The sequence below is a fragment of the Lingula anatina genome, chromosome 2 (genome assembly GCF_051362555.1).
Source record: "Lingula anatina isolate TDL-2025a chromosome 2, LinAna3.0, whole genome shotgun sequence".
Classification (NCBI taxonomy): Eukaryota; Metazoa; Brachiopoda; class Lingulata; order Lingulida; family Lingulidae; genus Lingula; species Lingula anatina.
In genome coordinates this window covers 29,219,190-29,243,634 of record NC_141768.1, presented here as the reverse complement: position 1 = coordinate 29,243,634, position 24,445 = coordinate 29,219,190, and the positions used below count along the sequence as shown (strand labels likewise).

At 35.4% G+C, this 24,445-nt stretch overlaps 1 protein-coding gene across 3 annotated transcripts; it reads left to right on the top strand.

Annotated features, from left to right (window-relative positions):
- The first annotated feature begins 40 nt into the window (after positions 1–40).
- Positions 41–24,151, top strand: LOC106154098 (regulatory-associated protein of mTOR). 3 transcript variants are annotated; one of them, XM_087005052.1, is made up of 32 exons: positions 41–343; positions 1,585–1,687; positions 2,024–2,184; positions 2,764–2,844; positions 3,023–3,169; positions 3,863–4,053; positions 4,606–4,665; positions 5,081–5,181; positions 5,439–5,583; positions 6,422–6,599; positions 7,271–7,354; positions 7,708–7,818; positions 8,005–8,079; positions 8,647–8,712; positions 8,944–9,042; positions 9,264–9,356; positions 9,831–9,971; positions 10,272–10,446; positions 10,994–11,068; positions 12,973–13,217; positions 13,568–13,680; positions 13,879–14,044; positions 14,225–14,456; positions 14,937–15,051; positions 15,275–15,399; positions 15,549–15,659; positions 16,591–16,743; positions 18,406–18,512; positions 18,704–18,834; positions 20,956–21,159; positions 21,531–21,660; positions 22,134–24,151. In XM_087005052.1, exons 1-32 carry the CDS (start codon positions 194–196, stop codon positions 22,203–22,205), a joined length of 4,140 nt encoding a protein of 1,379 aa, XP_086861178.1. In that variant the 5' UTR covers positions 41–193; the 3' UTR covers positions 22,206–24,151. The 3 variants fall into 3 exon arrangements, with proteins under 3 accessions (XP_086861178.1, XP_086861180.1, XP_086861181.1); XM_087005054.1 differs by lacking the exon at positions 10,994–11,068; XM_087005055.1 differs by lacking the exon at positions 16,591–16,743.
- The last annotated feature ends 294 nt before the right edge of the window (positions 24,152–24,445 follow it).

Here is a 24,445-nt window from a genome sequence, read left to right as displayed (position 1 = left end):
TACATTGGGCGACGCAGTGCTGACCCCTTTTGAAAATAAACAACATTATCACAAATAAATATGGAAGCCAAGCTCGTGGTCTACGCTGTGCATATTGCTCCTAATATACATATATTTACTCCAAGTCTTGACCAAAATAGTGTTATTTCGTGAGACTTGTTATAACAGCTAGTTTTTTCTGAATAGTTGGACAATGGCAGGGGAGGGTGTCGAGGACACTTTTAGAGAGAATGATAGCGAGTTGGGGGACTGGCAGCTAACGCTTGCATTTACGAGTCCTCGGCACATGGAGAAGATAGAAGGAACTAAATCTGTGACGCAGACATGGAGAATGAAAGAAAGGGTAGGACTGATGCATTTCTGCGGGAAAAATATTTAAAGGATGAAGGTTTTTTGTGATTGGTTTATGATATTTATCGCATGAAATTGCTGCCTACTACAGTCTACAGCATGATGTATATAAATTATATGGACCCACAACTGAAATTTGGACCTCAAAACTTTTTGAAGTGAAACAGTGGTTTATTTGAGTGAAGTTAAAACAACAGGATGTATGTGCATTTAAGTTAGGATCTAATAGGTTTCAACAGAAGTCCTTTTTACTTATTCTACTGTATATATTCCATAAATTATTGAAAACAACAACAACAACAACAACATTTGATATGAATTACAGGTGGCATCAGCACTTCAGCTACAAAACTTTGTACTTATGTAGTATACCCCCCCCCCCCTTCCCGCTTCTTGCACATGTAAGGGGCCATTTAGAATAAGTTCCTTTGACCTAGCCAGGTCAATCTAACTCCATAGGGACTCTTGCTGAATGCAGTCAGATTAACAGACCAACATGCTTTCTTGAACTTTTGAGCGTGCTTGACTGGATGCACTGCAGTTTTTGCTGAGACTGAAATTGCAAAAAGGCTGCTCTCTGGTGATTCCATGAGAAGGACTGACATTTTGTAGCTGTAACACATGTTCAGAAACGGACTCCTTGCTTCGTCTCTGTACAGATGAGAAGTAATGTACCTCTTTTCTATGTGCCATTTTACTTCAATTTGAGTGTGAACAGTGCACATGTGCATCATGGTAGTTTTTGTAAGGCCAGGACACATGAAAGTTAATTACCACCTCACTGCTTGAGGGGGCGTGTTAGTCTGTTTAGCTGATTGCATTCAGTGAGTCCCCTTGGAGTCAGATAAACCTGGTTAGTTTACTCATTCTGAACTACCCTGAGTCTTTGATTTTACAGGTTTTTCTAAAGTCAATTATGTGGTGACTAAGATCAGTGTCTGCTATTCAAGTAAATTAGTAATAACAGATCACTTGAAAATAAATGAACTGACTATATATAGTGTCTTTACTGTTAAAGGCCATTGTTGGTGTATATTAAGGGCTCTATCACTTGTATTACCCCCACTGTATAGATATGCATGTCTGCACACACATACACACACACATATACTGTACATTGGCGATTAATGAATTTTATTGTTAGAAAATAATGTTTTTACAATTTTTTTTTTTATTTTTATTTTTTTTTTTTACAATCTTACTATTAAAATATACTGTTCAATCTCATCGCAGATGAAGACTGTAAGTGTGGCCTTGGTGCTGTGCCTCAATGTTGGTGTGGACCCACCAGACACTGTGAAGACTACACCCTGTGCAAGACTGGAGTGCTGGATAGGTGGGTACATAGTGGAATTGTTTAGTTGGTAGTTATATATCCATTTTAATTATATATATATATATATATATATATATATATATATATATATATATATATATATATATATATATTGAGCCAGATGCAATTTTAAGAAAAAAAGCAAATTTTTCCTACTCGTGAATCATTACTTGACTTGTCATGTGTGCGTTTAACTTTGTAGGATTTTGATATTTTAATGTGTATCAGCATTTTATTATTTTATTTATTTCATATTCTGTTCAGGGTGACCATGTTTCCGTCGTTTAAATGATGAAATGAAGTGATATCTATTTTTTTTTTTTTTTTTCATTTCAGACCCACTTTCAATGAGTCCGCAGAAGGCTCTGGAAGCCATAGGCACCAACCTCCAGAAACAGTATGAACGCTGGCAACCCAGGGCCAGGTATAAGCAGAGCTTGGACCCCACTGTAGATGAAGTGAAGAAGTTGTGCACATCTCTCAGACGGAATGCCAAAGTATGCCAAATTAACTGTCATTAATGTAGAGACAGGCTCATAGCCTGGGGTTGGGGGTTATTGTACGAACTGGCCTTTTTGCTGAATAAAAATTTAATCTAGGAACATAAAGATTTTTTGGTGAAAGGTCCACTTTTACAGAAAATGACCCCCCCCCCCCCTTTTATTTTTGTTCAGCCTAATTACAATTTTCTCATCAAAATCGTGGATTATAAAAAATGACCAAATGATCTGTATTTTTTTAGCCATGCTCATCTTGACATTTTGGTAAAAATTATTATTTTTTACATAAAGCTCAAATATTGTGTCAGTTACTGTATTGATTATATAAGGGTTAGATGCTCAAATTAGTAATTTTGGTATTCTCTGTTTAGACAGTGAATACCTATTATATTTAAAGTTAGCATATGTTGTATAAAGGTGGGTTATTTGATGAATGGAGGCTTGAGAAATTTTGCAGTATACTATATTAGTGTGCAAATTAGTAAGAAAGGTTCTTGATTTGTTGCAGTCAGTCAAGGTTTTAGTTCTGGAGCAGTAGAATACATTACACTTTATGTTGTTCTCTTTGTTTTGTAGGATGAGAGAGTGCTCTTTCATTATAATGGTCATGGTGTGCCCAGACCTACAGTGAATGGAGAGATATGGGTTTTTAATAAGGTAAAATATAAGTTTATCCCTTGTCAAAGCATGCATTTAGATTTGTGTTGAAGAATGTGTGAACTGTAGAGAGAGAGAGACAATATTGGATTTTAGCAATAAAGTCATCCTTTATCCTTGGCACTCGCCTCTCTTCTTTTTTTTTTTTACTGAATGGTATCAATTCAATTTTTTTCAGAGTTATACACAGTATATACCCCTGTCAGTCTATGACTTACAGACTTGGATGGGGAGTCCTTCAATATATGTCTATGACTGCTCCAATGCTGGCATCATTCTGGATTCTTTTAAACAGTTTTCACAGCAAAGAGAACAAGAGGGAGATGTAAGGAATCAATCTTATCTTGTCTTCTTATGATGTTTTACTTGGTAGAGTCTACATAACATTGTACAATATTTATATAAAAAGTACTTTTAACCAATTTTACCAGTTACTTGAATCTGGTTTATTTCAGGAAAAGAATTTACTTTTTTTTTATTAAATCAATCAATTTACATCGAATTAACAAAAAAAGAAGTCTTTAACGCAATCTTTGCAAAAAAAAAAGCAATAATTAGTATGTTGGAATGCAATCTTTGTGAGGGAATGCAATAATTTTGACATTCAAATGTAATTGTAACATGATAAGTCTTGTAGTGAAAATTTAAGATTGCGTTACATTGTAAAATATGATAGCATGCATTCCTTGGCCAAGATTGCGTTAGAACATTATTATTATTATTCCGAATGATTAAAAAAAAAATATATATTTTTTTTTGCATGTCTCTTTAAAAGCTCGGTAGTTCAGTTTGAAAATTAAAGAATAACTTCTTGCATTATTAAAGAGTCAATGTAGAAATTATAGAAAACTTTGAATTATGGCAAATTTCAACTTTACAGGATGTGTTGACATAGATCTATGACTTTTGTACTGGAAAATATGATAAACAGTAAATCTAAACAGTTTTAGAAGTTGAGAAAAATATTGGCAATCCTTTAAATGAATATCATAAAATTTTTTTCTTACAATCTTTCTAGACTAGTTCTCGACAATCTGCTGCCAACAACAATTTTAGTTCACCATCAACCATGTTGTCTGCAGCGGCAGTGAAGAGCTGCATACAGCTGGCAGCCTGTGGCCCAACGGAGCTCCTGCCTATGAACCCAGAACTTCCAGCTGATCTTTTTACTTCTTGTCTAACTACACCCATCAAAATTGCCCTTAGATGGTAAAGCTATGTACATGTGCACAAACTGTGTGTGTGTGTGCGTGTGCGTGTGTGTGTGTCTGAAAAAGAGAGATGAGAAAGAGAGATGTAAAGAAAATACAAGTTAGTAGGTTTTAGCAGATATGTCAGCCTTACACCACTATTTGATTGCAGCTATTAACATGCTCCATAAAAGTATGTTCATGACCCAATCTTTTTAATAAATAAATAAATCTAAATTTTACAGGTACATTGTTTTTCTAAATCTTAAATTCTTAAAATTAGAACATATTAACCATTAAAATACATAACTATTATACACAGTTAAAGCACCACAAAGACTACAGAAATATAATTTTTCATGATTCCCAAAGCTTGATGATTTTAGCAATTTGATAAGATCAAGTAATTACCATATTATTTATGCTAGGATAGAAAAAAATACTATAAGTAGTTTTATGAGTGCCAGTTATAAAGTTATTACAAGATATAAATAATGTGAATGTAAGGCAGTACTCTATGTACATTTATGATGACGTGTTACTAATGCTGTTTTACATTGCCGTTTTCCAGGTTTGTATTACAAAACACAGCCAAACTAGTACCTAGTATATCTATGGAGCTAGTTGACAAGTAAGTATACAATCAATAATTTATGTGATGGAGAAAGTAAATTGCTCCAAATTTACTTGTAAGTACATACGTGGTATACCTGTTTAAGTACTGAATCTAGAGTTTAAACTGAGTCTGTTTCTTCTGATGGAAATTCATCTGTGGTTTGTTGATCATGTTATAAGATTAAACTTTTCATTTCATTGTAACACAAAGTGAGGAACGTCATGGAGTGACCGAAAGCTCTGTTAGTTTAGTGTAGAAATTGGAAAGTTTAATTTTAAAACATGAGCCTGATTCTCCTTTTTAGAAATCTTTTTACATTCCTTGTGTGATGTAGGGACTGCCTTCTATGTCCTTCTGTCTCTTAAAATAAAGGTGTGTGTTCTGTATCCAATGATGCATTTCAACTTGGCAATTGCTGTATTTCCTGCAGGATTCCAGGCCAGTTGAATGACCGTAGGACTATGCTTGGAGAGCTGAACTGGATATTTACTGCAATAACTGATACAATAGCTTGGAATGTCCTTCCTAGGGGTAAGGCATTTCTTTAGAAAAACAAAATTTTCCTTGAAAATTTTTTTTCTTGATCATTTGTTAAAGTGAGTAAATGCATATTTAGGTTTACAGTGAACTTTACAGGTTATTGACAATATTTGTAAGAGGCAGTTATTAGGAGGGAAAAATATCTTGTAGGTAGAGGTCTCGGGGCCTGAATGAATATTTGTTGCATACTCCATTCGCAAACAGATAAAATAATTTCAAATGTTAATTTTTTTTTTTTTTTTTTTCAGAGTTGTTCCAGAAACTGTTTCGCCAGGACCTCCTCGTGGCAAGTTTATTCCGTAACTTTCTGCTGGCAGAGAGAATCATGAGAGCGTATAATTGCACCCCTGTCTCGGCACCCAGGCTGCCTCCTACCTACCAACACCCAATGTGGTGAGTGCTGTTTTAGTAATGGCAGAATTGTTTAGCACACACTGACTTACAAAATGTTTAAGAAATTGTCAAGGACTAAACAGTATTTATTTATTTATTTTATTTTTTTTATCAATTCACTTTTGATTTGGACAAAAATGCTTATAGGCTTGATGCTAGTGATATCGTGTAAATGTCTATCAAAACTTTCAACTTGTGCTTTCAAAGTTCAGGTTTATACTTAGAATTAATACTGGGAGCACAAGGCAGATGTAAGGCTTCGTTCACATGCAATGTCTATTTTCTAAATTCTATTTTCTATTTGCGGTATGTCTTATGATCACAGTCTGTGCCCTGAATATCCCTCCGCGTAATTACTGGCAGCGTGAGCCAGTTACTTATAGTAACTTATAGTAACTGGCTCGCGCTGCCAGTAATTACGCCCCGGGATATTCAGGCCACAGACCGTGATCATAAGATAGCGCGAATAGAAAATAGAAAATAGAAAATAGACATTGCATGTGAACGAAGCCTTAGTCTTTATGCTTGAGACCAGTGAGCAATAAAATGGATGCCCCTTCCTTGTTTTTTAAAATGGTTTTAAGGTGGTACTTAGGTTAGTTAACTGGCCTTGATGGTTACAGAGAGGGATATAACTTTTATTTCTTTACTTGTGATTATAATATAATTAAGTCGTAGATATAATATGAATACATTTGAATATGAAATATGAAGGTTGTCAGACTATTTTGCTTCTCTTGTTACTGAAATGTACTTCCTTAGTGATGTGAAGTTCAACATGATGACAATTCAATATTTGCTCCTGTATCCACATCTAAGACTATTTTTTCCCATCAAGGCAAGCATGGGATCTGGCCCTAGACTTGTGTCTGTCACAACTGACGGGGATTTTGGATGAAAGCAGCACATTTCAGCACAGTCCATTCTTTGCGGAGCAGCTCACAGCATTTCAGGTGTGGCTGTCATATGGTTCAGAGCTGAGGAGTCCACCTGAACAACTTCCCATTGTGCTTCAGGTAAGCCTAGAGGTCTTCAGCTGAGCTCATAGACCCCATTTCCAGAGATTAGATCGATCTACTTTAGATCGACTTAACTCCCTGGGGGTTCACGCTAAATAGCTGTCAGCCGGGCGGACACAAAAGTTAATTACCCCCTTACAGCTTGTAGTAGCCGGTACGGACATTTAAGCCGGATTATCTGACATTAATCTAGTGAGACTCCCCGCGGGGATAGATCGATCTAAAAGCTCTGGGAATACAGCCATAAGGTCTTGTGTTGTACACTGATACACTCGAATATTAATAAAACATTTTAAACATAAACTTTATAGATATAAAATGTTACAGTACGTCTTATTTGGTCATCGTCATAGGTATTTACAAGACGGAGTACTTTTGAATCCTGTAGCTTGTAGGCTTACTTTGTCCTTGATGATAAGATGTTGAAAACCTAAGGTTCTCAGTTACTTAAAGAATCACTAATTGAAAAACTAATTAGCAATTGATTTTGTTTACTTTGATAACTTCATAATTCGAAAAGAAAAAAGATTTTAGTTACTTTGAGAACAGTATAGTTGACAGTTCTTGTGATAATAAGCAAAACAGAACCTTATTCCTTTATTAGCTTTTATAATAGAATTTGAAATGTTTATTTATTTGAAACATAATTTATGTTATTTTTCTACTAGGTATTACTGAGTCAAGTCCATAGACTACGAGCTCTGGATCTCTTGGGAAGGTTTCTGGACCTGGGTTCCTGGGCAGTCAGTCTTGTAAGTGGACCTGCTTATATTGAAATGTGCAAGTAATGAGTCAGTAACCATTGAACCAGGGCAGGTTTCGTGAAAACCTTTAAAAACTAATAATGTTATGTGAAAGAGTTCAGTCACTAAGTTTCCATTTAATATATGGCAAATTTTACAAACACCCATCATTACCTAACAAATGGTATGTAAAATAGTATCTTGTACTTGCAAAGACATTTTTTCTTTTATCTTCAACCATTTGTTGTTAATGAATCACTTTAGATTTATTCTGTATATCTGTATATTTTCAGTATGTTTACTCAGTAGGGCTGTGATCAAAATGGTTGATTATACATATAATTTCAAGTGTTCCTTTCCAGGCCTTGTCAGTTGGTATATTTCCGTATGTGCTGAAACTACTGCAGAGCTCAGCCAGGGAGCTGAGGCCACTGTTAGTGTTCATATGGGCCAAGATATTAGCTGTGGACAAGGTGATCATTGGAGTCCTTAGTCAGTAGAATATGACAAAGAATGAACACAATGAAATTAATATGTACATTTATAACCTGCTACAATAACAGACGGCTGTGACAATAAAGATAAGATTTATAAGAAAAAAAGACAACTTTATACTGGTCAATCATGCAACTAGTGTCTTTGTCATCTTTTTTTTCCAGTCTTGTCAAGCAGACCTTGTAAAGGATAATGGCCACAAATATTTCTTGTCAGTTCTAGCAGATCCTTACATGCCAGTAAGTACTTAGTCCTGCAAATGGGCTTGCACATGCAGATGCTTAATATGTAAATGCTTGGAGATTTTCTTTTAAAGTTAATTATCTTATTGATATATGTATGCAGTTAATGTTTACAAATTTATGTAGAATTTAAGATGTATGAACGTGGTGGTAACTTATGTTAAGAGATCAAAGACTTATTTCAAATTGTTTACATATTGCAACCTCTGTATGCATTATATGATATTTACAGGATAGAAAAGGGGATTTGAATGCAAGAAATTTGTGCCCGTCTCGATGTAATTCTTTTTGTATATTGGATTTTTTGCTTTCAAATGGAGACAGACTATCAATGAAATATGGTTCGTAGATAATTGAAATATGTATGAACTATGATGATAGAATTTTATTGATACCCAGAGGTCTGTGATGTTAGCATTGGCCCCATGCCGCAATGAAATTTTTAAAATTTAATCAGTTACTAGCCAAGTTTCTACTTTGTCATCTGGCATCCCAAGGAGCCAGGTGAAAAGTTTTTGGCTTAGAGTCAGACTGACAAAGTAATGAAGTTTTTGTAAATTTAAGGCAGAACATCGAACCATGGCAGCATTTGTCCTGGCAATGATAGTGAACAAGTACCAGCCTGGCCAGGTAAAACAACACGGTGTACAGCTAGAATAATAAAATAATATGTTATGTTGTTATGTCAGTATGCATATACACTATGCTGATAACGGCCATGGTAGTGTATTTGATCATTAATTCAATAACATTGTTACTACACCTTGGCTTTTAGTATCTAGTCTGTTGTGTCATTTGTCTTGTTTTGATTCTTCACAAATTATTCTTGATTCATTATCATGGAAGCTTTTCCACTTGCAGGAAGCCGCTATGCAGGGGAATTTGATCTCTATCTGCCTGGAACAGCTGGACAGTTCCAATGCACAGCTAAGACAATGGCTGGCACTGTGCCTGGGCAAGGTGGGCTATGACTAGGCACAGATAGGAAAAAAAAAAGCAAATATATTATATTTAGTATTTCTGGTGTTATGTATTTTAAATATAAAAGATGACATTTTTAAACTGAGCATTTCTTTGTTAATATTTTAAATGTCACTGACACAGTTACAGATTTATAGTCAGAACATCAGTGTGTTTGTTGTAATTATTATTATTATTATTATTATTATTATTATTATTAGATCTGGACCAACTTCAGTGCAGCCAGGTGGTGCGGAGTGAGGGACAGTGCCCATGAAAAACTGTACACTTTACTGAATGACAAAACCCCAGAGGTGAGGACAGTGTAGTGCAGGCCAGACAGAGGGAGGGCACTTATTGTGGTAGAATGGTGGATAAAAACACATGTTGTGTCTATTTGTAAACAAAATCTTGGGTACCTTTTTAACCCATAAAATTAGGGATGATATTTTCTGACTACCGGCAGATCTATGACTTTTTGGGACCCAAAATGATTATTGGCCTAGGTGCCCCCTGGACCTCGGGCCATTTTTTTCCCACTAAATGACAGTTTTATCTCTGTAGGTTAAGGTAGATATTTAGATGTTGTGGACCTAGATGAATATGATGTACTAGTGAAAACATGCACTCTTACTGTAGTTCACTCAGCACGCACATGGTCAACTAGCCAGTGCTTTTTTCACTTGATATAACACATGTTAAAAGTCAAGGTATGTGTTAAGCTTTGACAGTTTTTGCATGCGAGACTGATGAAAGCCTCCTAGTGATAGTGCTCTGATTCTTATCAGGTACGGGCTTCCACGGTCTATGCACTGGGCACTTTTATCACCAGCACCCATGAGAGGACAGACCACGCTAACAATGTGGATCACAATGTCGGGATGATGCTTCTTACCATTGTACAAGATGGAAGCCCACTGGTCAGAAAGGTACGGATCTCATTCTGGTGTGACATTGATATTATTTTATAATCTTCAGACAAATAACTAATTTTTCAAAAGATCAATCACCGTGATAGAGTTTGAAAAATTATGTTGTTTTAAATTTTTTACCATAGCTGAAGATACAGTTTTTGATATGTTTGAAATCATTCTCCATTGCAAGGAAAAGGTAAATGTGTAAAGAAGAACTTTTTAAGTTTTCTCTGCTCCTCTTACCCAGTGATCTTACCAGCCTTTTTGGTTTAGATATTGATTAGAAATACATTGATAAATGTATATCACTTGTAGGAGTTGGTAGTGGCACTAGGTGGACTGGTCCAGCAGTTTGAGACCCAGTTTTCTGCTGTGGCCTACCAGTTCATAGAAGAGGAAAGACAGCGAGACCAGCAACATTATGCCACAGTGTCTGCAGCCCCAGGGGGGTGGAATGTCGGGAACCATCCCCTGGGGTTACATAGTACAGGTAAAATGAATGTGTCAAAATTGTAAAATTCAGTTAGTTTTTCCAATTTTTTGAGGTTTTATAAGAATAATGTTTCAAGAAGTATAATATTATGACAACTTTGCAAAACACTTGTTTTAAAAAGTCCTGAAATGCTGGTTCTTATACACTAATGGGTATTAATGTGTATAATGTCAATATCTGAATAAATTATTTTCTCTTAATTTAATGTTACATTAATGGCATGGGTGAAAATGGAAAATTATATGTGTGGTTAAAAGTTAAAATTTTCTTAAGCACTGAGCTTTCTGTTCTGTCTTTCACATTTGCATTCTATTTGGAGAGTTATCAAATATTTACCAACATCTCCCTTTCCCTCTGTAAGAAAGGGGACCTTTTTTGCCTTCATACTTCTCTGGTGAAACCAATTTTCTTTTTGTTAATTAGAAATAAAGAATGTGCACTTGCAAAATTTCTAGTTTTTGCCAAAGGTTTAATGTATTTTTTAAAACCTTAGAGCATTTTGGTAGTTAAAAACCTGTGTTGACTCTCCTAGTTTTACATGTAGGTTTCTATAGTGTTAACCCAGCCCCTGCTCCAGGTCTAAGGCATTCTGGCTCTGCAGGCAACTTGAAAAAACTGGGTAATATTATATGCATGTGGCTATGGTGCATATGAGTTGGTAGAAAAGATAGAATCATATTGCTTCTGAATCCATATTTTTCTTTTCAAATGGTTTGCTTGCATTGTTTGCAACTGACCAAAGTAAGCTCTAAGTCTGTACCCGAATAGTTGGTTCTGAAAAGTGTTTTTCAACCTTAAGAGCTGCTGTTACTGAGACCCATTTCTTTCTCAGCCTCAGTTGTCTCCACCAGAGTCTGAATGAGGTGCAGGGACTTGCTGCTAAGGTGTAAGTGTACGTCATTTAAGACAAATGACATTGAACTCAGACAGATATAATGTCCATATGAATATGCCTAAATATATGAACAGAAGTATCAGGTCAACCTCTGAGATATGTGATACAGAAGCTAATATGATCCTAATTGCTGGTGATGGGTTGGCATTAAGTTATTCATAGTTCAGTTGGTTCATATATTCATATATTTCCTTTTTGTTTAGGTTCTGTTTGGCTTTATCCACAGGCTATAAACCTCTGAATTTTTTTATCTTCATTGCATTAATCAAAACATCCACATCCGCCTTTTTGTATCTTGTATATCTTTTTATATTCAATGAGTCAGACATATAAACCTTATACATATTGATTATTATCCAAAAATATTATCCAAAACAAAATGAAAACTGTAATAAAAAAACTGACAAAATTTCATTTCCTAAAATTTTGAAGAGCTTTGACTTTATGGATTATGATATTTGGCTGCCAAGTCAGTAATGTTAACACAGTGACACTACTTTTATCTGTCTCTGTGATGTCTCTTCAGCACCAGTTGAGTAATAGTTTAGATAAATATCAATATGTGAATGCTTTGGACACGTTTATGACATGTATCCAACAACAATCATTGAAAGTATGGTTTTGACCATTTTCTTGTAATTTTTAATGTGAATGAATAAAGGTAATGTGTAGACTTTAGGTTTAAATGTTAAGCAGCCCTTGGATGGTTATAGACTTCAATGATTGTTGGATATATCGAGTTCTAACCCTGGTTAAATGTCAACCTGTTTAACTGTCAGTGGCTGCTTTATTATTTGTGGGCTGGTTTAGGGTACAGTATTTTGCTAACCACTCTGACTGCTGTTACTGTTGTTTGTTTGGTCTTATTTCCCCAGTGTTGTCTTTGAGAATGTTTGTAGTGGTGTAGGAAGGAATGCATTGGAATTATCATTACTCATCTTTTCTTATTTCCGTATTAAAGATGGACATTTTCATTATTTCATTAGTTTCACAAGTTTTTTTGTAATTCTCTTTTATTAAGATCAGAGGTTCAATTGCCATTTTCTTTCTTCATGTTTTTCCACAAATATCATGAACAAAAGAAAATATACCTTTTTATGATATTTTTCTTTGCTGAAATTTTCAAGAATATTTTGTCTGCTATATTCACGTCCATTTGACTCAGATTCCTTCAAATTTATATCTGCGTATTTTTTTTTTGTCCACTTATTTAGTGACTAACGTGGTGGCTAAAGACCTTTGCTAAAGGGGAAAAAGCAAATCCATTTATATCTCTATGGAGCTGATGTGCTTGAAAAAAGATTCATGAAAGAAAAGTCTGCTTCTGCTAATTTTAGTTACAGTAGTTTGCAGTGCTTTAATTTGTACAGTGTCCTCACTTATAGAAAGCATTGATGCTCTTAGCAGTGATATTATATAGTTAGCATTCTAGTAATTTGAAATGAGTGAATTGGAGACTTTAACAAATTAACATAACAACCACTCTAAAATGTTAACTTTTGAGCAGACACTAGAATGAATCCATTCACAGTTGTGCTCAAATAGATTGCTTCAAAGCTTTAAAGTATTATATATAAGGTAGCCTCACCGTAGATTATCTCAATTAGACATTTGTCTCACTTGCCCAGCTGTGAGTCCCATCATGAGCTACAACAGCAGTCCCAGCAGCAGCTTTGAGAGCTCTGGCAACCTGGACAGTCTGGGAATGGACCGCCTGAGAAGGACCAGTTCCAACACCAACATCAGCTCCATAGTGTCAGGGCATGGGAATGTGTACGGTAACATCTGGAAATGTCTGCTCCAGCTTTCCATGGACCCGTTTAAGGAGGTGGCCGACCTGGCCAAAACTGTGGTTGATGCCATTAATACAAAGGTATGGGGATTGTGGGAGGAATGGGTCAGAAATGAGTAGGAAAATAAGTCCAAGCACTGATTCAGTTGAAGCGGACTCCACCTTGAATTTAGAATTTAAAAGTGAGAATTCAAGTCGTGTCTTGGCAGTGGTTATGTTGCTACAGTACTATGCATTATTTGTCGGCAAAATTGCTGCACATCAATCAGTGTAATACAGACTGCAGTAGACATTAATAATCCTAACTGTCCCATAGTGTGCCATTTATTAAAATATGACTGCCAGCTTCTTTTAAAAATAATGTGATTTTTTTTCCCTTCATTCCTCTCTGATGTTCATTATAGAGTAAAGATGTTAATTATTCCTTCCAGGCTACCATAGGTGCACGTCCTCGCCCTGTAGGCCCCAGTAATGGCAAGCATCAGGCCAGCCACTCGGCCCCCTCCAGTCCATCTGGGAAGGCATCAGCCCACATGACTACAAAGTAAATAAACAATCATTTCCATACAAAGAAACATCTTCACCTGGATGGGCACTTATCAGAATGATTGATTTTGTTTTGAAATAAAAATTGGCAAATTTTATGGAATGAATCACAACATTTTGAAAGTAGAAAGTATTAATAAGCAACTTAATTTATTTTCCTTTTAACTGATAAGGATTTGTTCTGCTTTGTCCTCAGCACTGAGAACTCACCTGTGAAAGGATTTCAGACTGGTGCTAGCCCGCCAATCAATATGAGAGGGGGTGGAGACCCTAGGAGTCCTGGGGCCTTGACCCTGGGGCAGCAGTACCAGTACTCTGCTCAGTACTCCAGAACCAGAAAACTGTTTGACAAAGGTCCAATTGTAAGTATAGGCTGGGGTTTTGAGAATGCCAGAACTATGCAATAATTTACTTTCTCCACATTTGATCATTTTAAAACATAACAATTTTATTTTCATTGCTGATTATGCTGTCTTTAGAATACTGCTTCATTCCTTATCAATGCATATACTTGTTTTAATGGTAAAAATTGATATCAACAGGTGGAAGAATCGGATGAAGAAGTAACAAGTCCTACCTCTGGGAACTCTCCAACCAAAGAGCAGATAGTTTCTACAGAGTTCTTTGACTGGTGCTGCAAAAGATTTGCTCAGCCAATCATGAAAGCTGGGGATGAAACTGAGGCCGATAGCGAGTCTTATTTAGAACGAGAGTATCGCTACATGAGGAATGGCTGCATCAGGAGAGAGGCCAGAGAGGAGCAGGAAAGAGCAGGTTTGTTACGGAAATCGCCTCCTGGGTGCTTCACTTCTTTCTGACCTAAGTTCTGTTCATCACCTACTATCTGTCCCATGCATGATATTTTTTTCTGGAGTAACTTTGTGCAAGGTATAAAGTAAATACAGTGTAAAGATAGGGAGGTGGGTTCTCAACTGGGTGCTTACATAGGAAATTTGTCAAATGTGTACAGTAGAAGCTTGTACAAGTTAGTATCTGACTGTCATAGTATGTTCATCTATGTATATTCAATGTGGTGCAAGCAAAGAAGGGATATTATTCCTTCTTAGTTTTTTTTTTTTAATATGAGTGCAAAGTAGCTCCCTTCCTGTCAGAAGAAGGTATTGTACTTTATATTTTACCAAGTTGATAAACCATGCATTTGAACTGTGGATTGTTATCTTTATGAATCAATGTGTTGTCCTTTTCATATTCTCCTCATATCCTTAATGCTGTTAGTTTTTGTTTTATTTTCAGGTTTTAATCGTGTAGATGATCAAGTGTTTATTAACAAAAACCTTGGCAGTCCTTCTGTGATAAAATTCCACCCTTATGAACCCCACTTGGCTGTGGCAGACAAGGAAGGTGTCAGGTGAGTGGGCCAAGCAAGAAGGTTGGGGGGAATAGTTCAGATATTTTGAATATCATTAGGCAAAGTAGATAATCATTTGCAATTATATAGTCTGATGTATGTATAATCCAAATATGCATATAGAGTGTTCAAGTAGTATCGAAGGAATTGTTTGTGACGCCGGTATTAATTTTTCTCAAGTATGAAAACATGAATGATGTATTGAGAAAAAATTAATTTTCAGCATTTGGGAATGGGAGCAAGGCACTAGGCTCAACTACTTTTTTAACACAAACCCTAAACACAGCAGAATCACCTCCATGGATTTTGTCAATGGCCATGACAAAGCTCTGCTGTTAATGGGATCAGGTAAAATATTTTGCCTTTTTAAAAAATGAGACATGCAAATAAAAGATATTAAAAGTTTTTTTATTTATTTAAACCTGTATTTATGCTGCCAAACAACAAATCATGATTGTTTCGAGTTTTGCCTATTTATGAGATTGAATTGTTTTCAGATGATGGTGCTGTGAGACTGTGGCGTAACTACAGTGGAGAATTGGAAGAAGGAACTCAGGAGATGGTCACAGCATGGCAGGCATTATCTGACATGCTGCCCTCAACTAGAGGTACTGATATGTATGCCCAGTATTATTGTAGAATTTCTATCTGTGAATTAAACTTTCTTTTGATAATAAATGAAAATTATCAAACACAAGACAAAAAAAAAAAAAAAAAAAAATTCATACTGTTAACATATGGCCAACCTGGACATAGGCCTTCATCAGACTTTTTTAGCTTGTGTTGGATCATTTTTATTTATGATCTAACTACCAAGCTAATGAACATTTTTGCTTATCTTTTGATAAGTGGTTTTTTAAAAATTTTATCTGTAGAGATAAATGGTCTAGTTTACTGTACTTTTCTAGTCACTTTTTATTTAAATTGGTAGTAATGGAATGGGTGAGCTTTGTTTGCAATTTTTCAAAGTAGTGTGCATGGTATTGCACTTGTGGTCTTAGATAATAGAATTTAGCATGAAATGTCCCATTGGCAGTGCCTGTAGTCTTCAGTATGCATTGTGCAGCTAATTTAGAAACTTTGTATTTGAACTGTTGAGCACTATTTTATTCAGAAAAGAATATGCTTTTATTCCTTGCTGATAATGGCAAGAGTAGAGTTTGTAAATTTTTATGTACACCCAAGTCAAAGGTAGATATCTTGTATGAAGCAGAAATAATACTCATTATCATGCTCAGTTATACAAATGTGGCCCAAAAGTAGAATATTTACTTTATTTGTGGTCAGATTTTTTGCTCTTAGTCAAAAGTCGGATGTTAGGTGATTAGAAAATAATTTTAGATACAGCTAAGTTAAAAAATAAAATTATGAGTGCTTCTTAGTCCAGTGTCCAAGCAAGGTGGATTAGTGTGTGTGCGTGCGTGCTTGCGTGCATGCATGTGACAAACCCAAAAGAGATTTATTTACAATGTGATTGAATTGAGGTCATGATTACATCATTCTGTGGTTATTAAATCTATCCAATGTATATTGTCTCAGGTCTGGTATCAGAGCTTGCAATGGCCTCGCCTTTAAAGAGAAGTAGAAGCTTTGGAGGTATCTCTAGGATGTCTTTTTACAAGAACAAAGTCAAGCTAAAAGAACCTCTGAATGTTTGCAAAACTTCTGCAGCTCTACCACTAGGCGTAATTGGTAAAACAAAGCTTCTTGGCACATTTTAGTTGTTGTTGTTGTCTTGGAAACACTTGCCAGAATTGCTAGTTTAGATACCGTGTTTTTTTTTTTTTTTTTTTTTTCAAGAAATTTAGTTCATGCTGCTTCCACTTAGATGTAACTTTATTTATTTACATGTTCTTCTGAGTTAAACATTAGTCTTTGTCCATTTAGCCTACAGTCAAAACTAACTTTAGGTTTGTTGTATCTTTTGTTTTCGACCTTTTTTGCCATATTTTTCATATTCTTTGCCAGGATGAATTGCTTTGCTGTAAAATCTGTAGAAATTTTGCAAACGAGCCCTCTCTTAGACTACTGTGGTATATATACAGTTGGTTTAATATTCACTTTGGAAAAAAAACTCATGAATTTGATTAGTAGCTCATTGTTATCTCTGATATAGTGATGAATCTAAAGTGGACATTTACAACAAACAATTAAAAAGTTATATATAAATATAAATTTAAAAATGAAATTAAATATCCACGTCAATTTTTGACTGGGCAGCTACTGAGGCAACATACATTAGAAATGCAATTTTCTCAAGCCTTGTGAACATCAGTTTTAATTTAAGTTTTGAGTATGGTCACTAGCCAAACAAAATGAGAAACCCCTATATTGCCTTCCACAACACAAAACAATTGAGAGGGTAATAATTTCAAAATGCAGCCACTTGGAGAGGGATATTTAAAGAGAGGACTGTTAGGTCACTTGGTAATTGGATTAATTTTAAATGACCTAACATAGAACTGATGTGAACAAGATTTTACCTATGTTTGATTTGAGTGTTCTTTTAATTTTCAATCCACTATCTGGTGCATGGCAGTTGTAGTGTTAACCAATAGTTTTGATTTGTGCATGTGAATTATATAAATTATTGAACTGTGCTTGTGCTTAAAATGATCTCATTATCTATTGATCAAGGCATAGCTATAAAGTTGGCATGATAATTAGCTCTGCCATTTAAAGTGAATTTTAGGCACTGTTTTGATCATCTGACATTTCCAGTAAACTACTGTCACAGGAATTTTACATTTGTCCATCAAAAACAAATCATTTATGTTACAGTGCCAAAAATTACCATGTTTCCACATAGAAATCAATTTCGTGTCAATTTCTCTTGTAGTGTAGGTGGATGTTAAAAGTGATAGTTTGTTGTTTTTTAGATGCATCTTTTCTGTAGTTAGAACTGTTACAGGTGGCGTTGCTGTTTTTTTGTGAACATTTAGAAAATGCCAGATCACGTTAGAAATTTTGTCGATTGCTTAAGATGATGTGTTGTGGCTGAAGATTTTTTATCTGTTTATGTGTGGTTTGATGAAACTGAGTTACATGCATATGGTTAATACTGCAGATATAGCAGATGATTCAAGATGATGTACATTAAAGTTAGAGATTCCTTCTGTTATCACTTCCTCTGTTGATTTACGTGCAGTGCCCCTGAATCCTTAATGACTAGCCATTTTCAAATGGTTTATAAACTGTTTTATTAAGCGCCTGTAACTTTGAAAATGACATTCACCTCGCACTAACAGAATACGAAGAAGTGATCAGAGCTGCACTTTTGTCCAATCATGTAGAAGATGTTTTTATTTATTTTTTAAAAATTTTATTTATTTATTTATTTATTTTTGTCTTCAGGTTCTGGTCTTGTGCTGGACTGGCAGCAGGAGTCTGAGAAGTTGCTGGCTTCTGGAGATGCCAGAATTATCAGGATATGGGACACACAGAGTGAGCTCAAAGTACAGGTACATATCTCCAAGAAATCTCCATGAAGCAAATTGCAATTATTTTATCACTATGAATTATCTTCTTTGTGTCAGTTAATCTTAAATTTGATATAATTAAGCTGATAATGAAGGTACAAGTAGTTGTCATATCTGGAGGCAAGTAGTGTGTTCAAACAAATTGGCATTAAGACAGTTGCTTTTTCTTTAAGGATATCCCAACTGGTGCTGATAGCTGTGTTACCAGCCTTGCAAGTGATAGTGCCAGAAGTTCTCTAGTCATTGCAGGATGTGGAGATGGGTCTGTGAGGCTTTATGACAGGAGGCTATCACCTACAGAATGGTACATTTTCAGTACAAATAAGCTGTCATGAAATATTGTAAATTAAAATATTTTGCCATAAACTTTAGAAGTATTACAAGATGTGGTAATTTGCTCCTCATTCTTGCTATGAGCTAGTTTTTACTGCAAAGGCAACTTAGGAATTTTATCAGTATATTATATTTAAGTTGGAGCTCATATCATTTACCCTTTGCCAGTATCCAATGTAAGATTTAATCTTCATTTTTATGTACAGACACAGATGTGTCTGTACATATTGCCATCACCTGCGTCTGTCGTCGCCGTGCACTTTCCTTGTAAACACGATAAGTGGAGGGCAGTTTTACTTTTTGGCTTTATATTTACAGAGCTGATGAATATTCATAAAACGCAGGTCAAGTTCGAAAATCAGCATGATCGGGCCATTATTGTAGAAGTTATGCTGTTTTTTCACTTTTCAGCATATATGCAACCCTGTAAACACATTTTAAGGAAAACCGTTAGGCCTGTTGTCATGAAACTCACAGGAGTAATCTATCTTACTAAAACGCAGGTCAAGTTCGAAAATCGGCATGATCAGGCCACTATTTTAGTAGTTATGCTGTTTTTTTCATTTTTCAGCATATATGCAACACTGTAAACACAATATAAGAAAAACAGATGGGCCAATTGTCATTAAACTCACAGGAGTGGTCAATCTTACTAAAACGCAGGTTGAGTTCGAAAATCAGCATAATCGGGCCATTATTTTAGAAGTTATGCTGTTTTTTCACATTTCCTCAGATTCAATTCTTAGGCATGTTAACAGTCTCATTATTGAACTAATAAGATACGTAAATGTGTTTGTTTGACATTTCCTGCATCTTGACAACATTGTTAGTTGATTATGTAAAAATGATGGTAAACTTGTTATCATGTATTGTGTAATAAAGTGTCAAAAATGGAAATAAACTCATATCATTGCAGTTTGTCAGATTCAATCATTCACTATGTTCAGAATCTCAGAATGGAGGAAATTGGACATTTAACACTATTCTATTGATATTTTTTCCATCTCATCAATTTTCTTAGTTGATCATATAAAAATTGCAGTAAACTGTTTATTTTGTTTTATGTTAAAAAAAAGTATTAAAAATGGAAATAAACCCATGTCAGAACAGTGCTGTCTTGTTTTTTTTTGTGTTTTCTTTTTAATTTTTTTTTTCTAAACACTGGCATTTTCAACTCCCATCCACCTGAAGCTCTTCAGATTTTCTGTATTTCCACATAAGCAGTTGCATAGGTTTTTATGTCTTTAAACATTATGTAATATTATTTTATGCACCGTCAACATTTTTCAAATATTGGGATTTTCATTATGTGAATTTGAACTCTCATGGTCCAGAAGCTGTAATCTTATTGCAGGGGTGGATTGAGGCCGTCTTCTGGGTCTTTCAGATGACGGTCAGATTTTAAAGTTTACATTGACTGGTATCAATTTTTTTCTGTTGGAAGACCATCAAAAGTGGAGGATGGATCAACAAAGATACTTTGGAATACTGTCAGAAAATATCTCTGGATCTGCTCCTGTTATTGACCATGTTACCTGTTGTGCATGATTAATAATCAGTGTTAACTGACTGTGTTATTATAAGCATTATTTATTATTGACAAAATTGACAAAATGACCTATTTTGCATCTGTATTTTCTGTTTTTTGTCTGTACATTTGACAGCTTTGCTTCCTTGTTATTTAATTTTATCAGGTTTCTTTTTTTTTTTAAGACAAAAAAGGAAAGGGGGAACTAACAATGTTTTACAGATAGAAGGAAAGAGAAACCTCACAAGTGTCATTTAGTATGAATATGCAGTCTAAGGCCCCATTCCCAGAGACAGCATCATTCTATGTGATCGATCCAACTCTGCTGGGACTTGCTGAATGCAATCAGTTTAACTGAATGACACCTCATCCTGGCATTGAGTAAGGTACATAAAAACTGGTGGTTATATGAGTACATTGGAAACTAAAGGAGGTGTGTCATTCAGTGAAGCTGATTGCACACAGTGAGTCCCAACAGAGTTAGAACAACTACATAGACCCATGGCATCTGTGGGAAGGTCTAAGGTAAGGTAAGATTTGATATTGTATAAATTGTACTTGCAGCCGCGTGATGACACTACGGGAGCACACAGGGTGGGTGGTCAAGGTGTTCCTTCAGAAAGGTGCCGATGGAAAAATCATCAGTAGTAGCGTAGCTGGTGACGTGCGATTCTGGGATCCAAGGTTCACGGAATCTGTGAACACAATACAGATGCAGCAAGGTTTGACGTCACTGGAGGTACATCCTGTAGCAGATGTGTTAGCGTGGTGAGTTTGAAATAGAAAAATGTGTCATATTGAGCGTAATACTTGATATTGTAGTGCAAGCTATTGAAATACATATTTTATTCATTACATTGACTTAACTGTTCTAGTTTGTTTTTGACATGTTGCATATTAATAGATTTATGATGGCTTTTGAATTTTTGAGTTTTTCATTTTTTCTTTTAATTTCTGATATTAAGTTTCATTCTTATTCTTACATTATTTTAAAGGAAGTGAAGGTTTGATGCAGTGGAAGTATGATGTTATCCAGGGTAATTTATATCAAACCCACTACTGGCATTTCAGTTTTTGTTTTCTGTACTGTTGTGTCTGATCAAATCAATGATGCTACTTCTTGGTTGTTGGTATTTCAGTGGCTCAGTAAACCAATATATCACAGTGTTTAACAAGTCTGGCGACAATCTCAGTACTATCAAATATCATGATGGCTTCATGGGGCAGAGGATAGGACCCATTTCATGCATGGCTTTTCATCCTCACAGGGTAAGATTATATAGAGACAGCTGCAAATGAACTTAGACATTTTTAAAAATAAATACTTCATGCTGGCTCAACTATAGCCATTTGCATATTAATTGAATATTTTTTTAATAGGAAGTGGGCATCTAAATGAAAACAGAGGGAGTTAGGGATATTTTTTCACTGACTTGAATGATAGGAACTGTTGCATTAAATCTGAACAGCAACTGTTGCATTAAATCTGAACAGCAACTTTTTTGTGTGATTGGAGTTTTTAACTGCCCTGGCTAACAGTACATAATAATGATTGTCATGGCTTATCATGCCCTAAAAGGCAAATTTAATGTTTCCTGGAAAATTTTGATGTACATGTATATCACAGTTTTGATTGTTCCCCATTAAGAAGATCGTTTTGCATCCCATGCTATAGTTTTTCTGATAATTTTTTCTTATTTCTAGTTACAATTATATTTTTAATATCCTGTGTTGTATATCAGGTAAAACTTGCTGCTGGCAGTACGGACTCATTTGTGTCAGTGTATTCAACACCAGACACCAAGAAGAGATAACACAGCAAAAAGGGAAATGCTTTTCCATGTCACTGCACTATGTAGTGGGGATTATTGATATAGGATCCACAAAGGACTGGGGACAAGTATGGGAAAAGGACATTGCCTAAATCAGGTGCTTATCAAGTAAAAGAGCAAGGACATGTGCCAATATTGTTTACACTGCAGCTTCTCCAGCGGTTGAAATGTCAGCATGCAGCTGTGGTGCAATCAAGCAAACACTGATTTTCTATGTGTTGCCTAGCTTTCCAGTCTTTTTGAACTTGGGAAATGGTTAGACAAATTGAATTGTAAAAGTTTGTGTACATATGGCATGTGCCATCTCTTCACACAAGTTGTGGATTCATAAGACATGCTAACTGCACAACTGCTGAAGTCTGCTATTTCAAGGTTTCCTTTCAGGGTCATCTCACCACTTAAGCTGCATACGTGTCAATGGAAGTCATCACTGGATAATTTATCACTGTATCACTATAATTATCATTGTTCAGCGTTTAGACTTAGTACATGTAACACTGCCAGTTGCTAATGGAAAGTAACCAAATCATTCTGTCAGGTATTCTGGTCATTTTTGGAGGATCTTCTCAGCAGGACTGTGTGTATAATTCTGTTGATTACACTTGTTGTTACATATACCCCAAGTCTTTTTGCAATTGACTCCCAGTTTGGGCTGTCAACTGATAGGCTGACACATAGATGCTGCAGTCACATGAAGGGCAGATTCATCGTAATTCTAGGCTGTCAGTCTTATAAAAAATTGGAACATCTTTGTGATTGTGATTGGATACATGGTTTTTGCTCAGCGTTCACTTGTCCAGTTGTAATCCAAACACTCATGAGATTGTGTGTGATGGTGGATAAGTATCTGTAACAAGACCCAGGAGGAAGATGGGAGGTCAACTGCATGTTCTAGTGGTCAGGGGTTGAATGGAAGTTGTGAACACTGTCACCTTCTCTGCTCCTTGTTGCAGTGGGAAAAATGATATTTATATGCCAAAATTGCATTTTGTTTTCATCAGATTGCCAGATATGGTGAATTTTGCCTTTTTTTTTTTTTTTTTTTTTTTTTTTGCTTGGGTTTTGCCCCATGTCATTTTTATGCTCACCGTTCAAATACCTAAAAAACTAAACAAGTGGAGTAAGCTTAATATTTGGATCATTTCTTTAACATTTCTCTTTTGTTGATTTTTGCAATCAATGATACACATGAATGATTTAACAATATGATGAAATTGTGTTGATATCAGTTTGAAAGTACAGTTTGATATAAGAGCTGTCATTGATCTAACTACAGCTTGTTAGCATTTTCCTCTTCTCTCTTCCTCATCTGGGCAGGAGGAGAAAAGTAGCATATAAAATTTACTATGGACTGGTGCAATTAATATGGAATTCATCCTAGATCATGACAGAAATTAAAATTTTCAGGTAATTTAATAGCTTAAATTGTTATGGTTGTGAACAAGTGAAGTAACATGAACTACCACAATAAGACCACATGGTTTTTCTGGTAGAGTGCTCTCCTCCAGTATGGGAGCTCCTTGGTTGGTTCTTCACATCAGTGTCATAGCAAAGACCATTATTTTAATGGCTCTGTCTCATCACCAAACACTCATGCATAAGGAGGATGAGGCAGAGGGTAGAGACCTGGTTTTGTTGGTGCTGGTAAAATTGAGAAAGAGAGTTCTGGGCACAATATATGTGCAGCCAAGTGAGTTGAATGCTCCCCAGGGAGGTAATATCAGCTCAGGATTTAACAAATCCACAGTGACCAGGCATAATAAAATAATTCACTTAGCTGAACTGCTTTATGGAGAACATCAGGCTTCAGAATCAATCTTTAACTCTCCCTACTAGATATGCTATGATTGTATATGTGGTAAGAATAACTAACATCAATATAGTGAAGCATTCAGTTGGTATATTGATGAAATAAATTATTTAAGACATGTTTGTGGTTGCATTTTCTCAGTGTGCATGAAGAAACAAGGCAGCAAAGCTGTCAAATGTACAGACAAAAAAAACAGAAAATAAAGATGCAAAATAGGTCATTTTGTCAATTTTGATGCAATAATAAATAATGCTTATAATAACATAGTCAGTTAACACTGATTTTTAATCATGTACAACAGGTAACATGGTCAATAACAGGAGCAGATCCAGAGATATTTTCTGACAGTATTCCAAAGTGTCTTTGTTGATCCATCCTCCACTTCTGATGGTCTTCCAACAGAAAAAAATTG

Coding starts and splice junctions, on each gene's coding strand:
- LOC106154098 (XM_087005052.1), top strand. CDS start 194: ATGGCAGGGGAGGGTGTCGAGGACACTTTTAGAGAGAATGATAGCGAG. Junction 8,080..8,646: donor TAGCAGATCCTTACATGCCA/GTAAGTACTTAG, acceptor TGTAAATTTAAG/GCAGAACATCGAACCATGGC. Junction 13,681..13,878: donor TCAGCCCACATGACTACAAA/GTAAATAAACAA, acceptor CTTTGTCCTCAG/CACTGAGAACTCACCTGTGA.